Source organism: Naegleria gruberi (assembly GCF_000004985.1).
Source record: "Naegleria gruberi genomic scaffold NAEGRscaffold_34, whole genome shotgun sequence".
Classification (NCBI taxonomy): domain Eukaryota; phylum Heterolobosea; class Eutetramitea; order Acrasida; family Naegleriidae; genus Naegleria; species Naegleria gruberi.
This window is the reverse complement of record NW_003163293.1, coordinates 339,636-356,752: the sequence shown is the minus strand read 5'-3', so window position 1 is coordinate 356,752 and position 17,117 is coordinate 339,636. Positions and strand designations below refer to the sequence as shown.

Here is a 17,117-nt window from a genome sequence, read left to right as displayed (position 1 = left end):
GTTGACTTGATCTTTTCATTTGAAGATTTTTTTTACAAAAAAAATGAAACGAAGCCTTTGTTCTTCATCCGCATCATCATCGGCTTCTTCATCATCAGAAAATGATGAAAATGACGAAAATAAAGTAAAGAAAAAGGCTAAAATGATGAATAAAAAATTAGCCACTAAAGCAATGTTAAATTGTCCGGGAGGAGTGTTTGTTGCTCCGAATGATGAGGTTTATATGGCAGATTGCCAAAATCATAGGGTGAGAAAAATATTAAAAGATGGAACTATAGTCACCATCGCAGGAACTGGAGAAGAAGGATTTAGTGGTGACGGTGATCCTGCAACAAGTGCACAATTGAGCCATCCATGTAGTGTATTTGTTTCATCAACGAATGAAGTTTTTTTTGCTGATAGTGGAAATTATAGAATTAGAAAAATATTAAGAAATGGCAATATTGTAACAATTGCAGGAACTGGAGAAAAAGGATATAGTGGTGATGGTAGACCTGCAATTAATGCACAAATATCATATGTACAGAATATATTCGTTTCTCAAAATGATGAAATTTATTTTTCTGATTTTGGAAATCATAGAATTAGAAAGATATTGAGAAATGGAACTATTGTAACAATTGCAGGAACTGGAGAAAAAGGATTTAGTGGAGATGGTGGCCCTGCAACAAGTGCACAATTAGACAGCCCTTGTGGTGTTTTTGTTTCTAATAACGATGAAGTTTATATTGTAGATTACAACAATCATCGAATTAGAAAAATATTAAGAAATGGAATTATTAATACAATTGCAGGAACTGGAGAAGAAGGATTCAGTGGTGATGGTGGTCCTGCAATTAATGCACAAGTTAACCATCCATGTGGTGTATTTGTTTCATCAACGAATGAAGTTTATATTATGAATAGTGGAAATTATAGAATTAGAAAAATATTAAGAAATGCCAATATTACAACAATTGCAGGAACTGGAGTTAAAGGATATAGTGGTGATGGAGGACTTGCAATTAATGCACAAATATCATATGTAGACAATATATTCGTTTCTCGAAATGATGAAGTTTATATTGCTGATACAGAAAATCATAGAATTAGAAAAATATTAAGAAATGGAACAATTAAAACAATTGCTGGAAATGGTGAAGAAGGATTTGGAGGTGATTCACCATTTGATTTTTCATCGCATCCACATATTGGAAATGATTATACTATAATTCCAAAAATCCAATTGAAAAAACATTCAAGAGATGAATTATTTGGATTGGAATTGATTGGATTTATTCCATTAATAGAAAAGTTATCACCACAATTTTGTAAAATAATATTGAAAAATGAAAAACTATTGAAATCAATGAATTCGCAACAAATAGTAATTATACAAAAACTAATTGATTCATTGATATATGAAAATATATATCAATTTACAGAGATTGAAAGATTGAATTCATTTAGAGAATATGATATATTGAATGTATTATTCATTTTAGGAATGTTCAAGAATTGTGAATTTATCGATTTTAAAAGAGCATTTGTACATGGATTTATTAATTCCATCACACTGGAAACACTTCCTTCAAAATGGGAACAAGTTGATAATTTACTCAAACTTTGTCATGAAGAAATAGAAATTCAAAATCATTTACTTGAATATTTGAACAATTATTGTTTGGAATATTCTGCCATCCAGTTAAAGTCTCTTACAGGAAAAACACTTTTGTCTTATCCCATCATTAAGAGATATAGCTTTAACATTTTATCTGTAATGGAAACACATGTTACAAGTCCAATTGAAATACAGGAGGATAATGAAATTGAACAACAGGGAATTGAAAGATTATTTAATAATGAAAAAGCAAGCGACGTTAAAATCAAAATGGGACAAGACAAGTATTTATACTGCCACAAAACAATACTCAGTTCCAAAAGTACATTTTTTAATGCATTATTCGAAAGTGGATCATCATTCAGTGATCTTAGTGATGATGTCTTTACACCTGATGATTCAATGGATTTGGAATTATTAGAAATTATCATCAAATATTGTTATGGAATTCCAGTTTACGAGATAGATCCATCAAAACTTTTTACATTAATTGATATGGCAATCATTCATGAAATTCATTATTTTGTTGATTATTTTAAAAGTACGCTGATAATTACAATTGATAATTACTTTGATCTTGCATCAAGTTTTGAAAATTATTTAAATTGCCCTTTATTTGAGAATATTCTTAATGAACTGGTCAACTTTGGAGTCTCAAACAAAAAACTCCTCTTCACTGATTATGCAAGGATTGAGAAATTACCGGACAAGCTAATGCGAGGAATAATCATCAACTTGTCACAGTTTTAAATTTCCAATTCAACATTGAAAGTTTCTTCTACCTTCTCTTCACAGCTTGCTTTCAATCTTTGTAATTCCTTCAATTCTTGCACCATTGATGCGATAAATTTATCACTGCTCACCAATCTATGCTGTAAATCAGCCAAATCCTGCAAACAATGATTCTCAATCATATCGAATACATCATTAGAAACTGTACTTGCTGAACCCATCACCATCAAACTTAATTCCTCCTTGACATTTGCCAATTGTGGCATATTTAACTCTAAATAACTGGAAGGTGTCAAATAATGCTCAATAATATACTTGGCAATTTCAAGCTTTTTCTCACGTTTCTTACAATCCTTAAATCTCTGAATATCAGACCAACAGAGAACTGCTTCTGGACAATAGGATCTACGAGCAAAATCGAGAATTGTTTTGAATCCCTTCTTGTTTTTCAAAATACTTTCCAGAGTGCTATCTTGTGGATTGTGATGTGTTGAGTGGAAATCCTTTCTAATAGCATAACACACAGGAAGTAGCACACAAATGATAGTTTCCAAAGCAAGAGCTCCAAACATGAACAAGGCATATGGTACGAAATAATCAACCAATATTGACATGATATCAATAAATGATGAAATGACAAATAGAGAAATTCCAATTGATTGAACAATGACATAAATCAAAGTTTCCTTCTTAATTGACCAAGTATCTCTATCAGATCTAATACACATTATCAATGTAATCACCTCAGCTGCAATATAAAACACTGACTCAATCAAGATTACAATTAAAATTCCACTTGTCAAACTGCATCCAATTTTAAATTCAAAAAATCCTGGACTCACAAAAAACCTTTTCCTATTTTGTAAATCCGTATTGAGTGAATATAAAATCTCATCAATTCCACCAACGATAGCCCATATTGCGGTTTGAATAATAAAAACTCCGATATAGGTTGCAATAATAAATTTGTGGCTAACCATAAATTGATAAAATTTCAAAACTCTCAAATTTGGTAATTTCTGTTTCACTGAATTATGAGACATGGAATCAGAACTTGAAAATACAGATGAAGAATCGTCTGGAGTTTCACTTTCCTTGAAGAATTTCATTTTCTGAAGATTTAACTTGAAATGGAAATATAATTTTAAACTTCTACATATGGAAGGAAGACAAATTACAGGCCCCACAACAAAGAAACAATATGAATACAGGGCACATGGAAAGATCTTTCTTCCAATAATTATTCGAAGTGAGAAAATGGCCACAAATTGAAATCCTGTCAACATGGTTAAGATTAACTGAGCTGGATCACGAGCAAGGATATGTCCAGAGTTTCGTTTCCATATGACAAGAATGGTAGTGATGAGGAGAAGTAGAATGTATCCAGTGAGAAAGGCCAACAGTATGGCTATTGTATTGTTTCGAATACAGGTTTAGTTTGGTTTAGGATTCACAATTGTAGAGATTGTGGGAAACTTACAAAACGAAATGTAGGTATCAGGACAGATATCATATTCAATTGAAGGTAGAATTTCTCTGCTCGATGTTGTATTAAACAGAAATTCATGGCAAATTGTTGAGTTGCCAACTGTCACTGTATTATTTGACATCATTTCAATGAGATATCAAGCAGAAATTAAATATGAAAGGGTGAATATACTTGTTGGTGTTTGTTTTTTTCAAATGGAAAATGTCAAAATGCTATCGCAGTAAAAACAATGGAAAAGTGAAATGTGGCAGAAATTTCGAGTAATGTTCCAAATAAGAAGGTTGATGGTTGATACGAACTTGTTTTTGGCTTTTGAAGATCAATAGTTGTAAATACAGCACAATACAATGAACTTTTCTATTCATTTCTTTCATTAAATAATATTAGAAACCTTTAGTATGTTGTGTTTGAGAAATAATTGAATATTGGGTAAAGGGTTTTCGAGTGTCAGTAACTTTGCCATCGTTTCTTTGAGCGCAACAGTGACCTCGGTCAATTTAATTGACAATGCTTCCATTACTATTAATCAAAGAAGAAATCAAATCTTCAATAACAATAGACGCTAGCTGTGGAACCATAACAATTTATAGTGTGCTCACCACACTTAGTTTGAAACAGATTGTTGATTTTATTGAATGAAAAAGTTCGGAATCATATTGACATCACCTTTGCACTGTGAATGACAATGAAAAATTCTGTTTTACTTCCCTAGAAAGCATAGATTCAATATTTTCAATATTTAATTAAAACCAATCTCCATCCAGCGATAATACATTTTCAACAACATTTGCTCAATCAAGTAACAAAACTATCCTGTTGTCACACAAAACCAAAAAACAACAATTAAATTTAATATTGATTTTATTATAGGAGAACACCAAACACTCAGATTTATCTCTTTCTTTGCAACTTGGTGGTGTTTCTTCTCTTCCAACCGCCTCTTCTGGATGGTCTAACCTTGGATGAGGTACACCCCTTAGTTCTGAGACCTCTGTGTCTCTTACCAGAGGAAGTCAAACCTCTCATTTCTCTGTGCTTATGCTTTGGAGAAGCGATCCAGTTAACTTGTGGATCAACTCTGATTGATTCAGCAGATGGATCAACACAGATGACTTCGAACCACTTGTATCTACCGTCTTGGTTAACCCAGTATGAGTTCAAAATTCTCAAACCACCAATTCTCTTACCAACTCTGCCTTCAGCAACAACTTGCAAGTTTCTCTTTGGCTTCAAGTGGATACCTTGAGTAGCTGGCTTACCATTGACTCTACCACCTGGGACTTGCTTTTTACGACCACCTCTACGAATTCTGACTCTGTAGATGACGTAACCTTGCTTGGATTTGAAACCAAGAGCGTGAGCCTTGTCTGGTCTGGTTGGGTGGTTAACTCTGTGGATACCTGGCAATTGTCTTAATTCCCAAGCACGGACTCTCAACAAATATCTCAAAGCATCAGATTGCTTCTTCTTATACAAGGCATTCAAGTACTTATAGGCGCCCATTTTTTGACTTTTTTTTTCGAACAATTTTTAAAGTTGTTTGCTCATCCACGCTTTTTACAATGAAAATTTTTTCAAGCCAATTTGATGAAGAGAAGGCAAAAAGGCTTTGAAAAGAGAAGAACAATAATACATAAAAATTGTTGAAGTTATCGTTAAGATGTTTATCAGATGGATTGGAAGGCTTTTAATTGGATGAAGAATACAATAACATTCGGAACGCAAGCCTAACAACTATAGTGTGTACAACCATTCATCATCAGAAGGGAAATCATCTTGGGGATTTAATTGCCTGAAGACAAATCGAAAAGCAACTCTCACTTCGTGTACACATCATCTATTAGTTGCTTATGAAGAATATTGTTGGAAGATGCGTCTTCACTTCCAAGCATCAACAACTCGATAATTAAAAGTAAAATTGGTACCTTTTGAGAAGGTAGGCAAAGAAGTACTTGAACATAACATCATCAATAATTTGAGAAGGCAAAGAACATTATCAACAGAGGAAGCTATTGAGGAATCTAACAAGTGTGAGGAAGATAATTCATAGAATATCTTCAGAAGAAGGAGAAAATACAAGTGGAAGGTTGATACCAACCAACATAAACCCTCTAAATAAGATCATACAAGTACAATTCAAACAAATTCATGTAATCTTTGAACTTGTTCACAACACAATAAATTCATAATAACATTCCTCCTCAGTCTTATTACTCCTGATGAAGGTTGAACCATTCACAATCTTCAGGAGTTACTTGTCTGAAATTCCAACCAATAGTTTCTCCTCTTCAACTCCGTAATTCCAATCCATTTGAAAAAACAATAAATCATCTAGTTGATTATCATCTCCTTCAAACCAAACAACAGAAAAAAAATCAAATTCTTCTTCTTATTGATCATCATCATCAATTAATATTTATTATTATTAATAATTTTAATTAAAGAGAGAAGAAATTAATTTATTATCATCAAAGATTTAATAACAAGATAACAAATATATTAATAATAATCAATAATTAATCATCATCATCATGTCATTCCGAATGCTTCATTGGGTACACAAAATTGGTAACTATTCCAAGTCTAAACAATTCTATGAGAAGGAATTGAACATGGTTGAACAGAGACATGAATCATTTGATGCAGGATGTGAAGCAGCTTGTAATGGTCGATATAATTTGAGTTGGACCAAGACAATGATTGGATATGGACCTGAAGATCTTCACTTTGTTTTGGAATTGACAGCAAATCATGGAATTAAGAGTTACAAGTTGGGTAATGATTTTAGAGAAATTGTTATTCATCATGATAAGGCAGCTGAGAGTAAGCAAACTATTGTTGATCCGAATGGATATACCTATGTGCTTGTGAATAGAGAAAGAGACTTGGAAGAAAGTGAGAGAAACTCTTTCGAACATGATCAAGTTCAATACATTTCACTTCATACCAAGAATTTGGAAAAACAAATTCAATTCTATACTCAAGTTTTGGGAATGCAAGTTTTCAAGAGAGGAGAAAATAGAGCCCTATTAGGTTTTGCTCAAGATCAAGCCAAAATTGAATTTGTTCAATTGAGTGAGAGTGAGGAATTGATTCATGGAGAAGCTTTTGGTCGATTGGCAATTTCATCAAAGGTCGATATTAAGGAAATGCATCAAAAAGTATTGAAAGCAAAGGAAGAGGAAGTTTTTGTTTCGACTGGAATTTCCATTGTTAAGGAACCAATTGTTTTACCAACACCTGGAAAGGCCGATGTTGAAGTGGTGATTATTTCTGATTGTGATGGATATGAAATTTGTTTGGCAGAGGAAACTGGATTCTTGGCTCTTGCTTTAGGAAAGTAAAGTTTTTATTTTACCACTCACTGATTGAGTACTATTGTTTTATTGAACTGTCATGATGTGGAAATGCAACGAAGGTGGCTATATTTTTGTATGATAAGTGTAAGTCAAGTAACAACGTATTGTAAAGGTGTGAAAACCATTCCAAATGTAGATAATTCCACATCCTCTGGTGATTCATCAAGTGTGAAAACGGCGTCATTGAGGTCACTAATTGATCCACTTTCTAATATGTATTGAACTGAGAATATTTCTATGGCAATACTGTTCCTCTCCCATCGTTGTCTTAAATTTCATTACTTTTAGAAATAAAGACACTCGAAGGAGACAATAAACGTTGACCAATTAATTAGTAGCAAACTGGTTAAGCAAGTTCATCTTCTTTAGGTTCGCTCTCTGTATAAGTATCAATAGCCTCTCGAAGATAATACTGAGATTCAGTAATTTCCATTTCCTCTAATCCTCCTCTTGTGTATCCATAAATGAAAGTTTTCCTTCTGAAAAATCTTTCTGTTACTTCATAAATATTTTCCAGAGCCGTGGTAATTGATGAAGAGTTGGTAAGCAATGTATTGCTGATCGTGTTATCGCTTGATTGTTGATTCACAACAAGGGGTTTGAATGGAAATTCTGATTGTGAATGATCTTTGACTGATTTCCGAAGGTTTCTTTCTGCTTCCAAGCCCAATGTTCCACTAGCTCTCAATATTGAAATGGCAGAAAGGATCTTCTCTGAACTCTTTTGTTGAATCAATTGACTATTCAAATTATAAATTGTTTCATAAATAGGTGTTGTCTCATTTTGTAAAGCAGTAGTTTCACTAACTTCAATCAAGCAGTGTCTGGTAGGTGCAAGATTGAGACACATTTTCCTCAAATCACATCCTTGTTGAGAAGGATACCTAAAAACTGATGTAATGTTTGGAAAGAAGCTTCTAATCACATTATTATAATCTCTATAAGTTGGATAATCCTTTCCATTCTGTACACATTTATCAATTAGCTCACTATTCCTCACACAGGTAATCATATCATTGAGCTCCATCATGTACTGAAAGGTCAATATGGAATCATACATCCACACTGCTTTATCCTCACTCTTGGAATCATGAAATACACTACATGACCAAAACATCTTATCAGGATACTCCTCTCTCAAATGTGCACAAATTCTCGAGTAGAAACCACTCGAAGATCCAACCATCCCATGAAAAAACTGAAATCCATGAAACGAATCACAATCCTCCAATAATTTCCTCACTCGATCCATCACATCATTGGTAAATAAATCAGCTCCGGATTCATATTTACCACCTGGCCAATCTGGAGAGCAATACACACCATTCTGTCTTGGAAATATTACATTATTATTCAAATCAATTGTATTTTGTATTTCATCATTATTCAACAATTTAGATTGATATTTAAATTGGCTTTGTAAATCAATTAAAAGACCCCGAGAGGTGAATGTACTATTGGATGATTCGGAAAAGTAAATAGAGGCTTCTCCTCTCATTGTATTCATCATCAATTCATCATTTTCATTATAATTAGCATTCCGATCATGAATTGATGAGGATGAAGATTTGGAAGGGAAAAAATGTTCCCTGTAGATTTGTTGAATAAAATCAGAGCCAATATTGATACCACATTGTCCAAAACAGAGGGGAATAATTTCCTTCATTCAATTTGGGCTATTTTTTAAAACAGATTTTATTGTAAACTTTACAAAAATTATTGGTATCATTTGACACAATTTATAAGAGTTTAGAGAAAATTTGCAAGATTTAGGGAGTAAGGAAAAGATGGCCTAAAAAAGATACGCCGTAAGGGAGTCGAACCCTTGACCTTCAGCGTGTAAAGCTGACGATCTAACCAACTGATCTAACGGCGCTCACATCAAATTTGTGAAATATGCAATGATATAGTATGTAATAACAATGTTTATTTATTAAGGAAACAACTTAAACCTTACGGATGAGTAACAGATGCATCTAAATCAATATATTGAAAAGACAAAAAAAATGAAGGAACATCTAGTCGTAATTTTACTCGATCATTTCCAATCATCAACCTCAGATTTACTGCAATTCAAATATCAAACTGAAATTCTCGAAAACAAACTCTTAAAAACTCTTTCTTCATATCCATCACTTGTAAAATTCATTTCCGATCGAGAGAAGATTATTCAAGCCATTACCACCATCAATTTAGATTGCTTTGATTATTTGGATGATGAATTTATCAAGGAATCCTTTGATTTTTGGTGCAAGCTATTATTCTACAATGCAGACAAGTGATGAAGGTAATGATGATGTATTGTGTTTCAAATCGGAAAAGTTTCTCTCTAAATTAAGTGTCTTGTATGAAGATTATTTGATGAATACAACACCAAGTAGTAGAGAATTATTCTTGCAAGCTATTAGGCGAGGTTTGAGTATTAATATATTGCTTAATTATTTGGAATCGTTGCCATCCTCTCATCGCACTGATGAAGAAGAGCAAGATTATTCCGAATTAATTTCCAATGATAGGGAATTGTTGATGGTTGCAGCTCAAACTGGCCATTCTATTACAGAGTATATCAGTGATGAATTGTTGGTTAGTGATAGAGAATTAATATTGACAGCTGTGAGGAATAACTTTAGAAATTACATAATGCTGGATGATGATTTGCAAAATGATAAATTTGTGATTTTGGAAGCCTTGAAAGGAACAAAGATTGCTCTTAATCAATTACCATTTGAGGTTTTCTCTGATAGGGAAGTGATGGAAGCATGTATTGGAGTAGAATTAAGTGGATGTTTGGATTACTTTAATGATGATGCCAGAGAGGACAGAGATTTGGTATTGAAATGTGTCAGAGCTTGTGGAAATGACTTGAATCATGCAAGTGATCTGTTAAGGAGTGATAGGGAGATTGTTTTAGAGGCAGTTAAGTCTAATGGTGGATCGTTAAAGTTTGCTTCTCAATCTCTAAAATCAGATAAGGTCATAGCTTTGGAAGCCATGAATAATAGTTTGGAAGCATTTCCTTTCATTTCAAAAGATTTAAAACAGGACGAGGAGTTTATTAACCATTGTTTAGATAATTTCAAAATTACCTCTTTGAAGGGTATAAATGATTCTTTAATGAAGAATAGGAATGTTGTGATGAACCTTGTTAGGAATGGAATGTCACTCTCAGTAACACCAGAAGGGTTTCGCTGCGATAGAGAGATTGTATTAACAGCTGTTGCAAGAAGAGGTTCTGATTTACAATTTGCTAGTGATGATTTAAAGATGGACGAGGAAATTATTCGAACAGCAGTGAAACAGAACAGCTCTGCACTTGAATACGCACACGAATCATTCCAACTCAATAAGGAATTCGTACTTGATTCGATTGGATCCAAAGATTCTGAAAATTGCTACCTGCACCCAGATCTAACAGGTAACAGAGATTTCGTCTTGGAAGCTATCAGAAAGAATGGCTATCTTCTTCACAAGACCAAATTCAAGGATGATTTTGATATGATTATCGAAGCTTGCAAGTCAAATCCCTTCTCTCTTTTCAAACTCAAGCTATTCCAACCTGGACTATTTCACAACAAATCATTTGCATTGCAAGTTGTAGCCATTAGTGGCCCATTGTTGCAATTGTTCGATGAGAGAATTAAGAGGGACAAGGAAGTGGTTCTCACAGCGTTGGAACATGATGAGAATTTGTTCAATATACATGGAATCAGCTCTCTAACATCTATTTCTCCAGAACTCATCAAGGATAGGGAATTTATGAGTGAGGTGGTTGAATTGATTAGGAGGAAGAGATTTTAACTATTCCAAGATAATTCTCAAATATATAATCTAGGCATTCAAAACTTGAGACAATATTCCAGTATGTTCAGAGATGGCAACAACATTAGAATTTATTTATCCTGAAGCAGCCTTCAAACCACTTTCCAAATGATCAGCTTCACGATTTCTTCTTGTTGAGTAAGAATCACCAAAGTTTCTCAATTCATGAACCATTCCATTGTAATCATTGGTGGCCAACTTGTTCATGAAGCTTGGAGTCTTGGAGAAGCTTCCATATTGATGGTAGACACTGTAAGCAACTGATTGGACAGGAGCTGGCAAATCCTTGAAATTCTTGACAGCAGTTGGATTCTTGGCAGCAGCAGCTGCATAATCTTTGGCCAAATTGGCAGAAAACTTGTCCATAACTGCCTTATCAATGGATGCAACTTCAGCAGGCGATAGGGACAATGGATTCTTAGCCAAAAAGTCCTTAGCTGCTTGTTGCTTCAATCCAGTGTATGGAGAAAGCTTGTCGACTAAACTTGGTGAAAGTCCAAGAGCTTTCAAACCCTTAACATTTTGTTGACCAACATCGAATCCAGTACCAACAGTAACACCTGATTTACCAATGACAGTACCTGCCTTGGATTGTGGAACGTAACCAGTAGTGGCAGGTTTACCTTCATTAACAGTAAGCAAACCCTTATCAATCTTGAAACTACCTGGGAGAGTACTGGCAGGATTCTTCAAACCAGCAATTCTGGACTGAGCATATTGTTGATAGGCAGCAGCAATATTGGCAGGTTTGGCAGTTGGTTTAGACAAAGTGCTAGCAGGATTCTTCATACCAGCAATTCTAGATTGGGCGTATTGTTGATAAGCTGCAGCAATATTGGTTGGCTTAGCAGTTGGTTTGGCAGCAGCCATTCTGGATTGAGCATATTGTTGATAGGCAGCAGCAACTCTTGTATTCAATCGATTTTGATAAGAGGCCTTGATACCAGCAGCAGTCAATTTACCATTGACAGTAGCAGTTGGTTGAGCACTTAAACGAGCATTCAAATTGGCAGCTTTGAGACCAGCCATGGTGCTGGCTGGATTCTTCATACCAGCAATTCTACTGTTAGCATATTGAGAATAAGCTGAGGCCATCTTTGATGAGACAGTTGACTTGCTATAACTCTTTGAAGTGGAGGTTTTACTAGAGCTAGTACTCTTACTGGAGGATGAGGATGACTTACTGGATGACTTTCCAGAGCTGCTGCTACTGCTTCCAGATTTGCTACCTCCTCCAGAGCTACCACCACCCGACTTGAAACTTCTAGAATCAGAAAGTGACATTTCCACAATTTGTTCCAAGAAGGAGCCAGACACAGCCATAATGGATACACAGAGTACCATCAAGGTGCATAAAACCAAGAGAGATGTTTTCATATTTTTTTGAATGATGAGTTAACTGGAGATGTCAGTTGGCTAAAATTAAACCATACAAAATCATTCAATGATTGCAATCGTGTGGAGATTATAATGAAATTTGACAGAAATATGAGTTCTTGTATTTTAACATGTTCCAAGATAATGTATTGGAATCAGATTATAATAATGATACCCAACACTATTACAAAATGGTGAAATAAGAAATATTAAAAGCATTCGAATGTTATTATTATTGAGTTATTGGAGAGTTCCATAAACACCACCTCTCTTTCCCTTTGCAAATGCAAAATAATAAATTAAGAAGGCAACATTTCCAACACCAATGAAAATGGTAGCCACCAATCCAATAACAGCCAAACTAATTCCAGTTTCAGCTTGAGCCACAACAGAATTAAGATCTACATGACCTGAGCAATCTCTTCCAGTTGATTGTGAAATTTTAACATACATTGGTTGATGTCTCATTGTTACAGTTTCCACAGCATTGTTTGCTCCATAAAGAACTGAGGTAGCAATAAACTTTACAAAAAGAGCAGTATCATCATTTCCATTGCTAATCTTGACCAAGTAAATATGACCTACTTTAATTGAAGCATGATCCACTGTCATGGCAGTAAGGTCAATTGGCTTCAAATTCTTTGTCTTATCTAAAACTGAAACAACTCCATCACTACTAAATTTAATACCAGTAAAACAGTTTGAACAACCATAAGTTTTGCTGACATCATCTTCAGTACCCAAATCAATAATCTTGCCAGTCTCTCCCCCTTGAATACCAACTTGGAAATTACTATCATCATTATACACTTTAGGACCAATTATTCTAATATCACTTCCCATATTAACAACAATACCCAATTGATCGTTTGTTCCAGGTCCGGCACCTGGTCTATTACAATAAAAGGACCATGATGAAGTAAATGGATCAAAAGTATGTAAAATACCCATATGATATGGAGTAGTCGCTGGGAGAATTCTATTGGTGTGATCGATCACATCGGCGCTGACCAAACCTCCTACGAAGGCTAATATCAAAGCAACAACCAAAATGAAAAAGGTTTGCTTCATATTGTCTTGTTATTTTTTTTTTTAGAGTTTGATTGGAAGCCAACCGGAAAAAGCATAAAATATGATTTGTGAAAATGGAAGCAAATTGGACATTGTGCCATGTCATTGTAATAATATTGTGATATAGTTTTTACAACCACCATGTAAGATGGAGTATTCGCCAATCCAAATTTCCATTTTTTAATTAAAATTATTTTTTAAAATAAAATACATCATGTGATGAGCACAATTTTATTATTTACACAGTGCACAGAATGGTCTCTCAATGGATACATTGCTTGAACATGGTTGCTAATCGCTTCCACTTGGATTCATCCTTCAATGGATTTCTCTTTGCATCACTCGAAATTATATTCAAAAAGACTTGTTCTAATGAAACTTGATTTAAAGCCCACTCTTCAATTCCGTGATGATCCTTTCCACTTTCCATATGTTTAAACAAACCAGCCAATGTTCTATTCTTTTCCCCACTACTATTATTATTATGGCTTATGCTGCTGTTTTGATTTGTTGTTGTTGTTGTTGTTATTTGATGAGAATGAGGAGCATTAAGGTGAGGTATTTTGAAGATGGTTATGCCACTCAGAGTCAGATCCTTCACAGCCTCTGGTACGTAATCGTAGACATACTTCTCGGCAATGTTTTGGTTCTCTGGTTGGTAACTGATGGTCATCAAATAGCCATCTCCGAACTTGTTTTTCAATCTTAAACCAGAACCTAAGCATTTGAAAGAACCTTTTACCATGATGGTCATTCGATCACATAAGGCATCAGCTTCTTCCATGGAGTGAGTGGTCAAAATGACAGTTCTATTCTTCTTTTGAGCGAGAATGATATCCCACAAGTGTCTCTTGGAGAGTGGATCCAGTCCAGTGGTTGGCTCATCGAGTAGGATTACTTTCGGATCACCAATTAGTGAAATGGCAATGGATAATCTTCTCTTCATACCTCCTGAAAGTGAGCTGGATGCTGGAGAGAATCTCACTTTGAGAGTTTCATTATCTAGACCTACTTGTTTTAATAGAGATTGGACGTGTTCCTTCTCGTGCTTGATTTTCACACCCTTCATTCTGGAATAGAAGAGTAAATGGTCTTCACAACTCAAATCAGGATACAAAATATCAAATTGTGCTGTCAAGCCCATTACTTGATGGATACTGTCCATGTCATATCTAATATCTTTACCGCACACAAATGCAGTTCCAGAACTTGGACCAAACATTCCTGCTAACATTGAGATGGTTGTTGATTTACCAGCTCCATTAAGACCTAGCAAACCAAAGCATTCAGATTTGCCAATAGTGAGACAGGTACCTTTAACAGCCTTATTACCTCCAAAACTCTTTTCCAAATTGAAAAGGACAACACCATGCTCTTCCTTCAATTTTCTAGCATGCTCTTGCATTTCATTGTCTGTGATATTACTTGGATTAACCTTGTTAAACTCCTCAGCTACATCACTGTCCATTACTTCGGAGGTATTGTAATCAATAGCACCTTCTTCATCTCCAAATGGTTGGACTTGATTCTTACTTTCAGTGTGCTTTTTAGCTCTCTTCAGACGACGTTTAATACACGGCCTCCACATCCACTCCAGGAAGAACAATGGATGTTTACTTATACCAAATGTTTGTGGAATAATGGCATCAAAGTACAGACCCAATATGAAGTACAACACTGAAACTCCCAACATGTAAAGAAGTGAGCTGAGGACAGATACATTATTTACAATATCAGCCACATCTGTCAAACATGCATTGTTATTACATGAATTGGTTGCAGCAAAGACAAAGTGAGTAATTTGGAGAGGGAACAATAAGAGGAGACCATATCTTGCATCTGGTGCACTTGGATAGAGAGCTTGTTCAAGAAGGACACCAACCATTGGTCCAATCAGAACAAACAAGTAGGAAACAATAGTAGCTACAATTGTCTTACCAATGAACGAAGATAATAGGAATGAAAAACTAATCAATACATTTCCCCACAACAGGAAGAAGAAAACTAAAGTATCCTGGTTAAATATATGTGAAAAAGCAATGAATACTTACTTAACATTAATGGATGTGTCTGGGTTATAAATCTAAAATCAAAGGCAATAGAAAAGATGATGAACAAAATAGCAGAGAGGGCATACATTGCATAGAAAAATACATAAGTTACCAAAAAGTAATATCTCATCTTCATACCCATCAATTTCATCATTTCTCTCAACTTGTATTGCTTCTCCATAACAATGGTAAAGGTAAATGTTGGTAATAATAGAGAAAGAATTAGTGGAAAGAAGAAGGAACCTAACATGTCAGAAAGTCTGAAGGAAATTAATTGAGTATCATAGGTCATTTGAGCTGTATAGGTTCTAATTCTGAAAGAGCCAGTAAGATTTTTCAGGAAGGCATCATTCATCCAATTCTGAAGAGAAACACTAATAGCATCTCTAGCACTTGTAACAATATAGGTGAGTGGTGATTTTGAGAGGAATTCAGCAAAGAATTGAGTCTTTTCATGGTAATCAAATTGTACAGTGTAATTGATACCAGAGGTGTCCAACTTTCTTACAATATAGGCACCAACAGCATCCAAGTTTTCAGTTTTCCCACAGCACCCATTCTATCATAGATGACTTCATCCATAGTACTTTCATTACCAAAAGCAGAGGTTACAGAGTATGGAATTGAAATCATTCCCTTCTCATCAAAGGTACCATTCACTAACATCATGACTGAACTTCTGGACCATGGAGAAAAATTAGCCAAGAAACCACTAGATCCAGACTGATTAGAGGACATGGTACCAAATCCAATACTATTCAAATAGTCATTCTTATCAGAGGTGAAAAAGAGGGACTCTGGAGGATTAAATGTCAAGTTTTGAGCTTGCATCTTTGCTTGATACATGAGTTGAGAAAGTTCAACAGATGTAGAGTTGATTCTAACAACTGCTGCAGCTCCCTCATTGCCTGTAAAGAATCCTGCAATCAATCTATTTGCAACTATTTGTAAAACGTAAATGAACATTAAACAAATGACTGGGAATATCAATTGACAAATATTTGACCTGTATTTGTTGAACAAAATACAATATACATGAATACTAATATTAACAATGAAATAACCTACTTGTATTGCTTCATTTGCAACATCAATGATTTGTACAACAATGCTCTCACTTGATTCAACTCCTTACCAGCACGACTCTTCATTAACAAATCATCACAATCGATGGGAGTTGTCACTGATTGGCCAGTAGTAGTAGCAGTAGCACCACCACTATTCTCATCCAAAATCTTTGTTTCTTTCATATGATCTAATTGGTTGGAGATTTACTTTTGTTTTTTAATGATTAATGAAAAACAATAATAACAAATTCGCTTCTCCCTTATCAACAAGTTCAAACAGACTCTTCCAATCGCACTCTCCGTTCTCTAACATTGTTTGAAAAGGAGGATCTTCTCACCTCCAACTAATTTACAGCTCAGCTAACTGCCACAAGTTCGCACCTACGAATCACAGCTCATTCAAAATCGTGTGCCAATGAAACATATGCTTCCTCTCTCAATTAGAAAAAAGTCTCAACAACACTTTCTTGTTCAATACTATTATTATGAATTATCTGTTGGAGGTGTTGAAACAAACGCTCATTTTGTTAAAGAAGAATTTCCTGCTCTATA

The 17,117-nt window shown here is 34.7% G+C and overlaps 9 protein-coding genes and 1 non-coding gene across 10 annotated transcripts in view; 3 read left to right on the top strand and 7 right to left on the bottom strand.

Moving 5' to 3' along the window:
- NAEGRDRAFT_69492 (uncharacterized protein) overlaps nt 1-1,439 on the top strand; it is a gene marked incomplete at both ends in the record, with an annotated part of 5,286 nt that extends 3,847 nt beyond the window's left edge. Inside the window, 2 exons of the mRNA XM_002675440.1 lie at nt 162-1,366; nt 1,425-1,439. Of these exons, the coding sequence (XP_002675486.1) occupies nt 162-1,366; nt 1,425-1,439 (1,220 nt within the window). The remainder of the gene's footprint in view (nt 1-161; nt 1,367-1,424) is intronic.
- Nucleotides 1,440-2,346: 907 nt separating this feature from the next.
- Nucleotides 2,347-3,441, bottom strand: NAEGRDRAFT_69491 (uncharacterized protein; the record flags this gene model as incomplete). The annotated part of the gene is made up of 1 exon (XM_002675339.1): nt 2,347-3,441. One exon carries the CDS (start codon nt 3,439-3,441, stop codon nt 2,347-2,349), a length of 1,095 nt encoding a protein of 364 aa, XP_002675385.1.
- A 1,223-nt stretch (nt 3,442-4,664) lies between these two features.
- Nucleotides 4,665-5,341, bottom strand: NAEGRDRAFT_82670 (uncharacterized protein). The gene has a single exon (XM_002675338.1). It carries the CDS (start codon nt 5,322-5,324, stop codon nt 4,713-4,715), a length of 612 nt encoding a protein of 203 aa, XP_002675384.1. The 5' UTR covers nt 5,325-5,341; the 3' UTR covers nt 4,665-4,712.
- Nucleotides 5,342-6,352: 1,011 nt separating this feature from the next.
- Nucleotides 6,353-7,184, top strand: FM150 (uncharacterized protein; the record flags this gene model as incomplete). Its single annotated transcript, XM_002675439.1, has 1 exon — nt 6,353-7,184. The coding sequence occupies one exon, from the start codon at nt 6,353-6,355 to the stop codon at nt 7,163-7,165; it is 813 nt and encodes a 270-aa protein (XP_002675485.1). The 3' UTR covers nt 7,166-7,184.
- On the bottom strand, nt 7,178-8,853 carry NAEGRDRAFT_88212 (beta-tubulin). Its single transcript, XM_002675337.1, is given in 2 exon segments — nt 7,178-8,733; nt 8,740-8,853. Coding segments are annotated over 2 exon segments (1,314 nt in total). The 5' UTR covers nt 8,847-8,853; the 3' UTR covers nt 7,178-7,526.
- Nucleotides 8,854-8,982: 129 nt separating this feature from the next.
- On the bottom strand, nt 8,983-9,056 carry NAEGRDRAFT_t406. Its single transcript has one exon. It is a non-coding gene; the product is annotated as a tRNA-Val (tRNA).
- Nucleotides 9,057-9,448: 392 nt separating this feature from the next.
- NAEGRDRAFT_50352 (uncharacterized protein) lies at nt 9,449-10,978 on the top strand (the record flags this gene model as incomplete). The annotated part of the gene is made up of 1 exon (XM_002675438.1): nt 9,449-10,978. One exon carries the CDS (start codon nt 9,449-9,451, stop codon nt 10,976-10,978), a length of 1,530 nt encoding a protein of 509 aa, XP_002675484.1.
- A 96-nt stretch (nt 10,979-11,074) lies between these two features.
- On the bottom strand, nt 11,075-12,374 carry NAEGRDRAFT_58517 (pesticin domain-containing protein; the record flags this gene model as incomplete). The annotated part of the gene is made up of 1 exon (XM_002675336.1): nt 11,075-12,374. Exon 1 carries the CDS (start codon nt 12,341-12,343, stop codon nt 11,075-11,077), a length of 1,269 nt encoding a protein of 422 aa, XP_002675382.1. The 5' UTR covers nt 12,344-12,374.
- A 210-nt stretch (nt 12,375-12,584) lies between these two features.
- On the bottom strand, nt 12,585-13,454 carry NAEGRDRAFT_80343 (uncharacterized protein). The gene has a single exon (XM_002675335.1). The coding sequence runs from the start codon at nt 13,445-13,447 to the stop codon at nt 12,617-12,619; it is 831 nt and encodes a 276-aa protein (XP_002675381.1). The 5' UTR covers nt 13,448-13,454; the 3' UTR covers nt 12,585-12,616.
- A 255-nt stretch (nt 13,455-13,709) lies between these two features.
- Nucleotides 13,710-16,748, bottom strand: NAEGRDRAFT_69485 (uncharacterized protein; the record flags this gene model as incomplete). Its single annotated transcript, XM_002675334.1, has 4 exons — nt 13,710-15,451; nt 15,499-16,057; nt 16,111-16,504; nt 16,567-16,748. 4 exons carry the CDS (start codon nt 16,746-16,748, stop codon nt 13,710-13,712), a joined length of 2,877 nt encoding a protein of 958 aa, XP_002675380.1.
- Between the last annotated feature and the right edge of the window lie 369 nt (nt 16,749-17,117).

Coding starts and splice junctions, on each gene's coding strand:
- NAEGRDRAFT_82670 (XM_002675338.1), bottom strand. CDS start 5,324: ATGGGCGCCTATAAGTACTTGAATGCCTTGTATAAGAAGAAGCAATCT.
- NAEGRDRAFT_80343 (XM_002675335.1), bottom strand. CDS start 13,447: ATGAAGCAAACCTTTTTCATTTTGGTTGTTGCTTTGATATTAGCCTTC.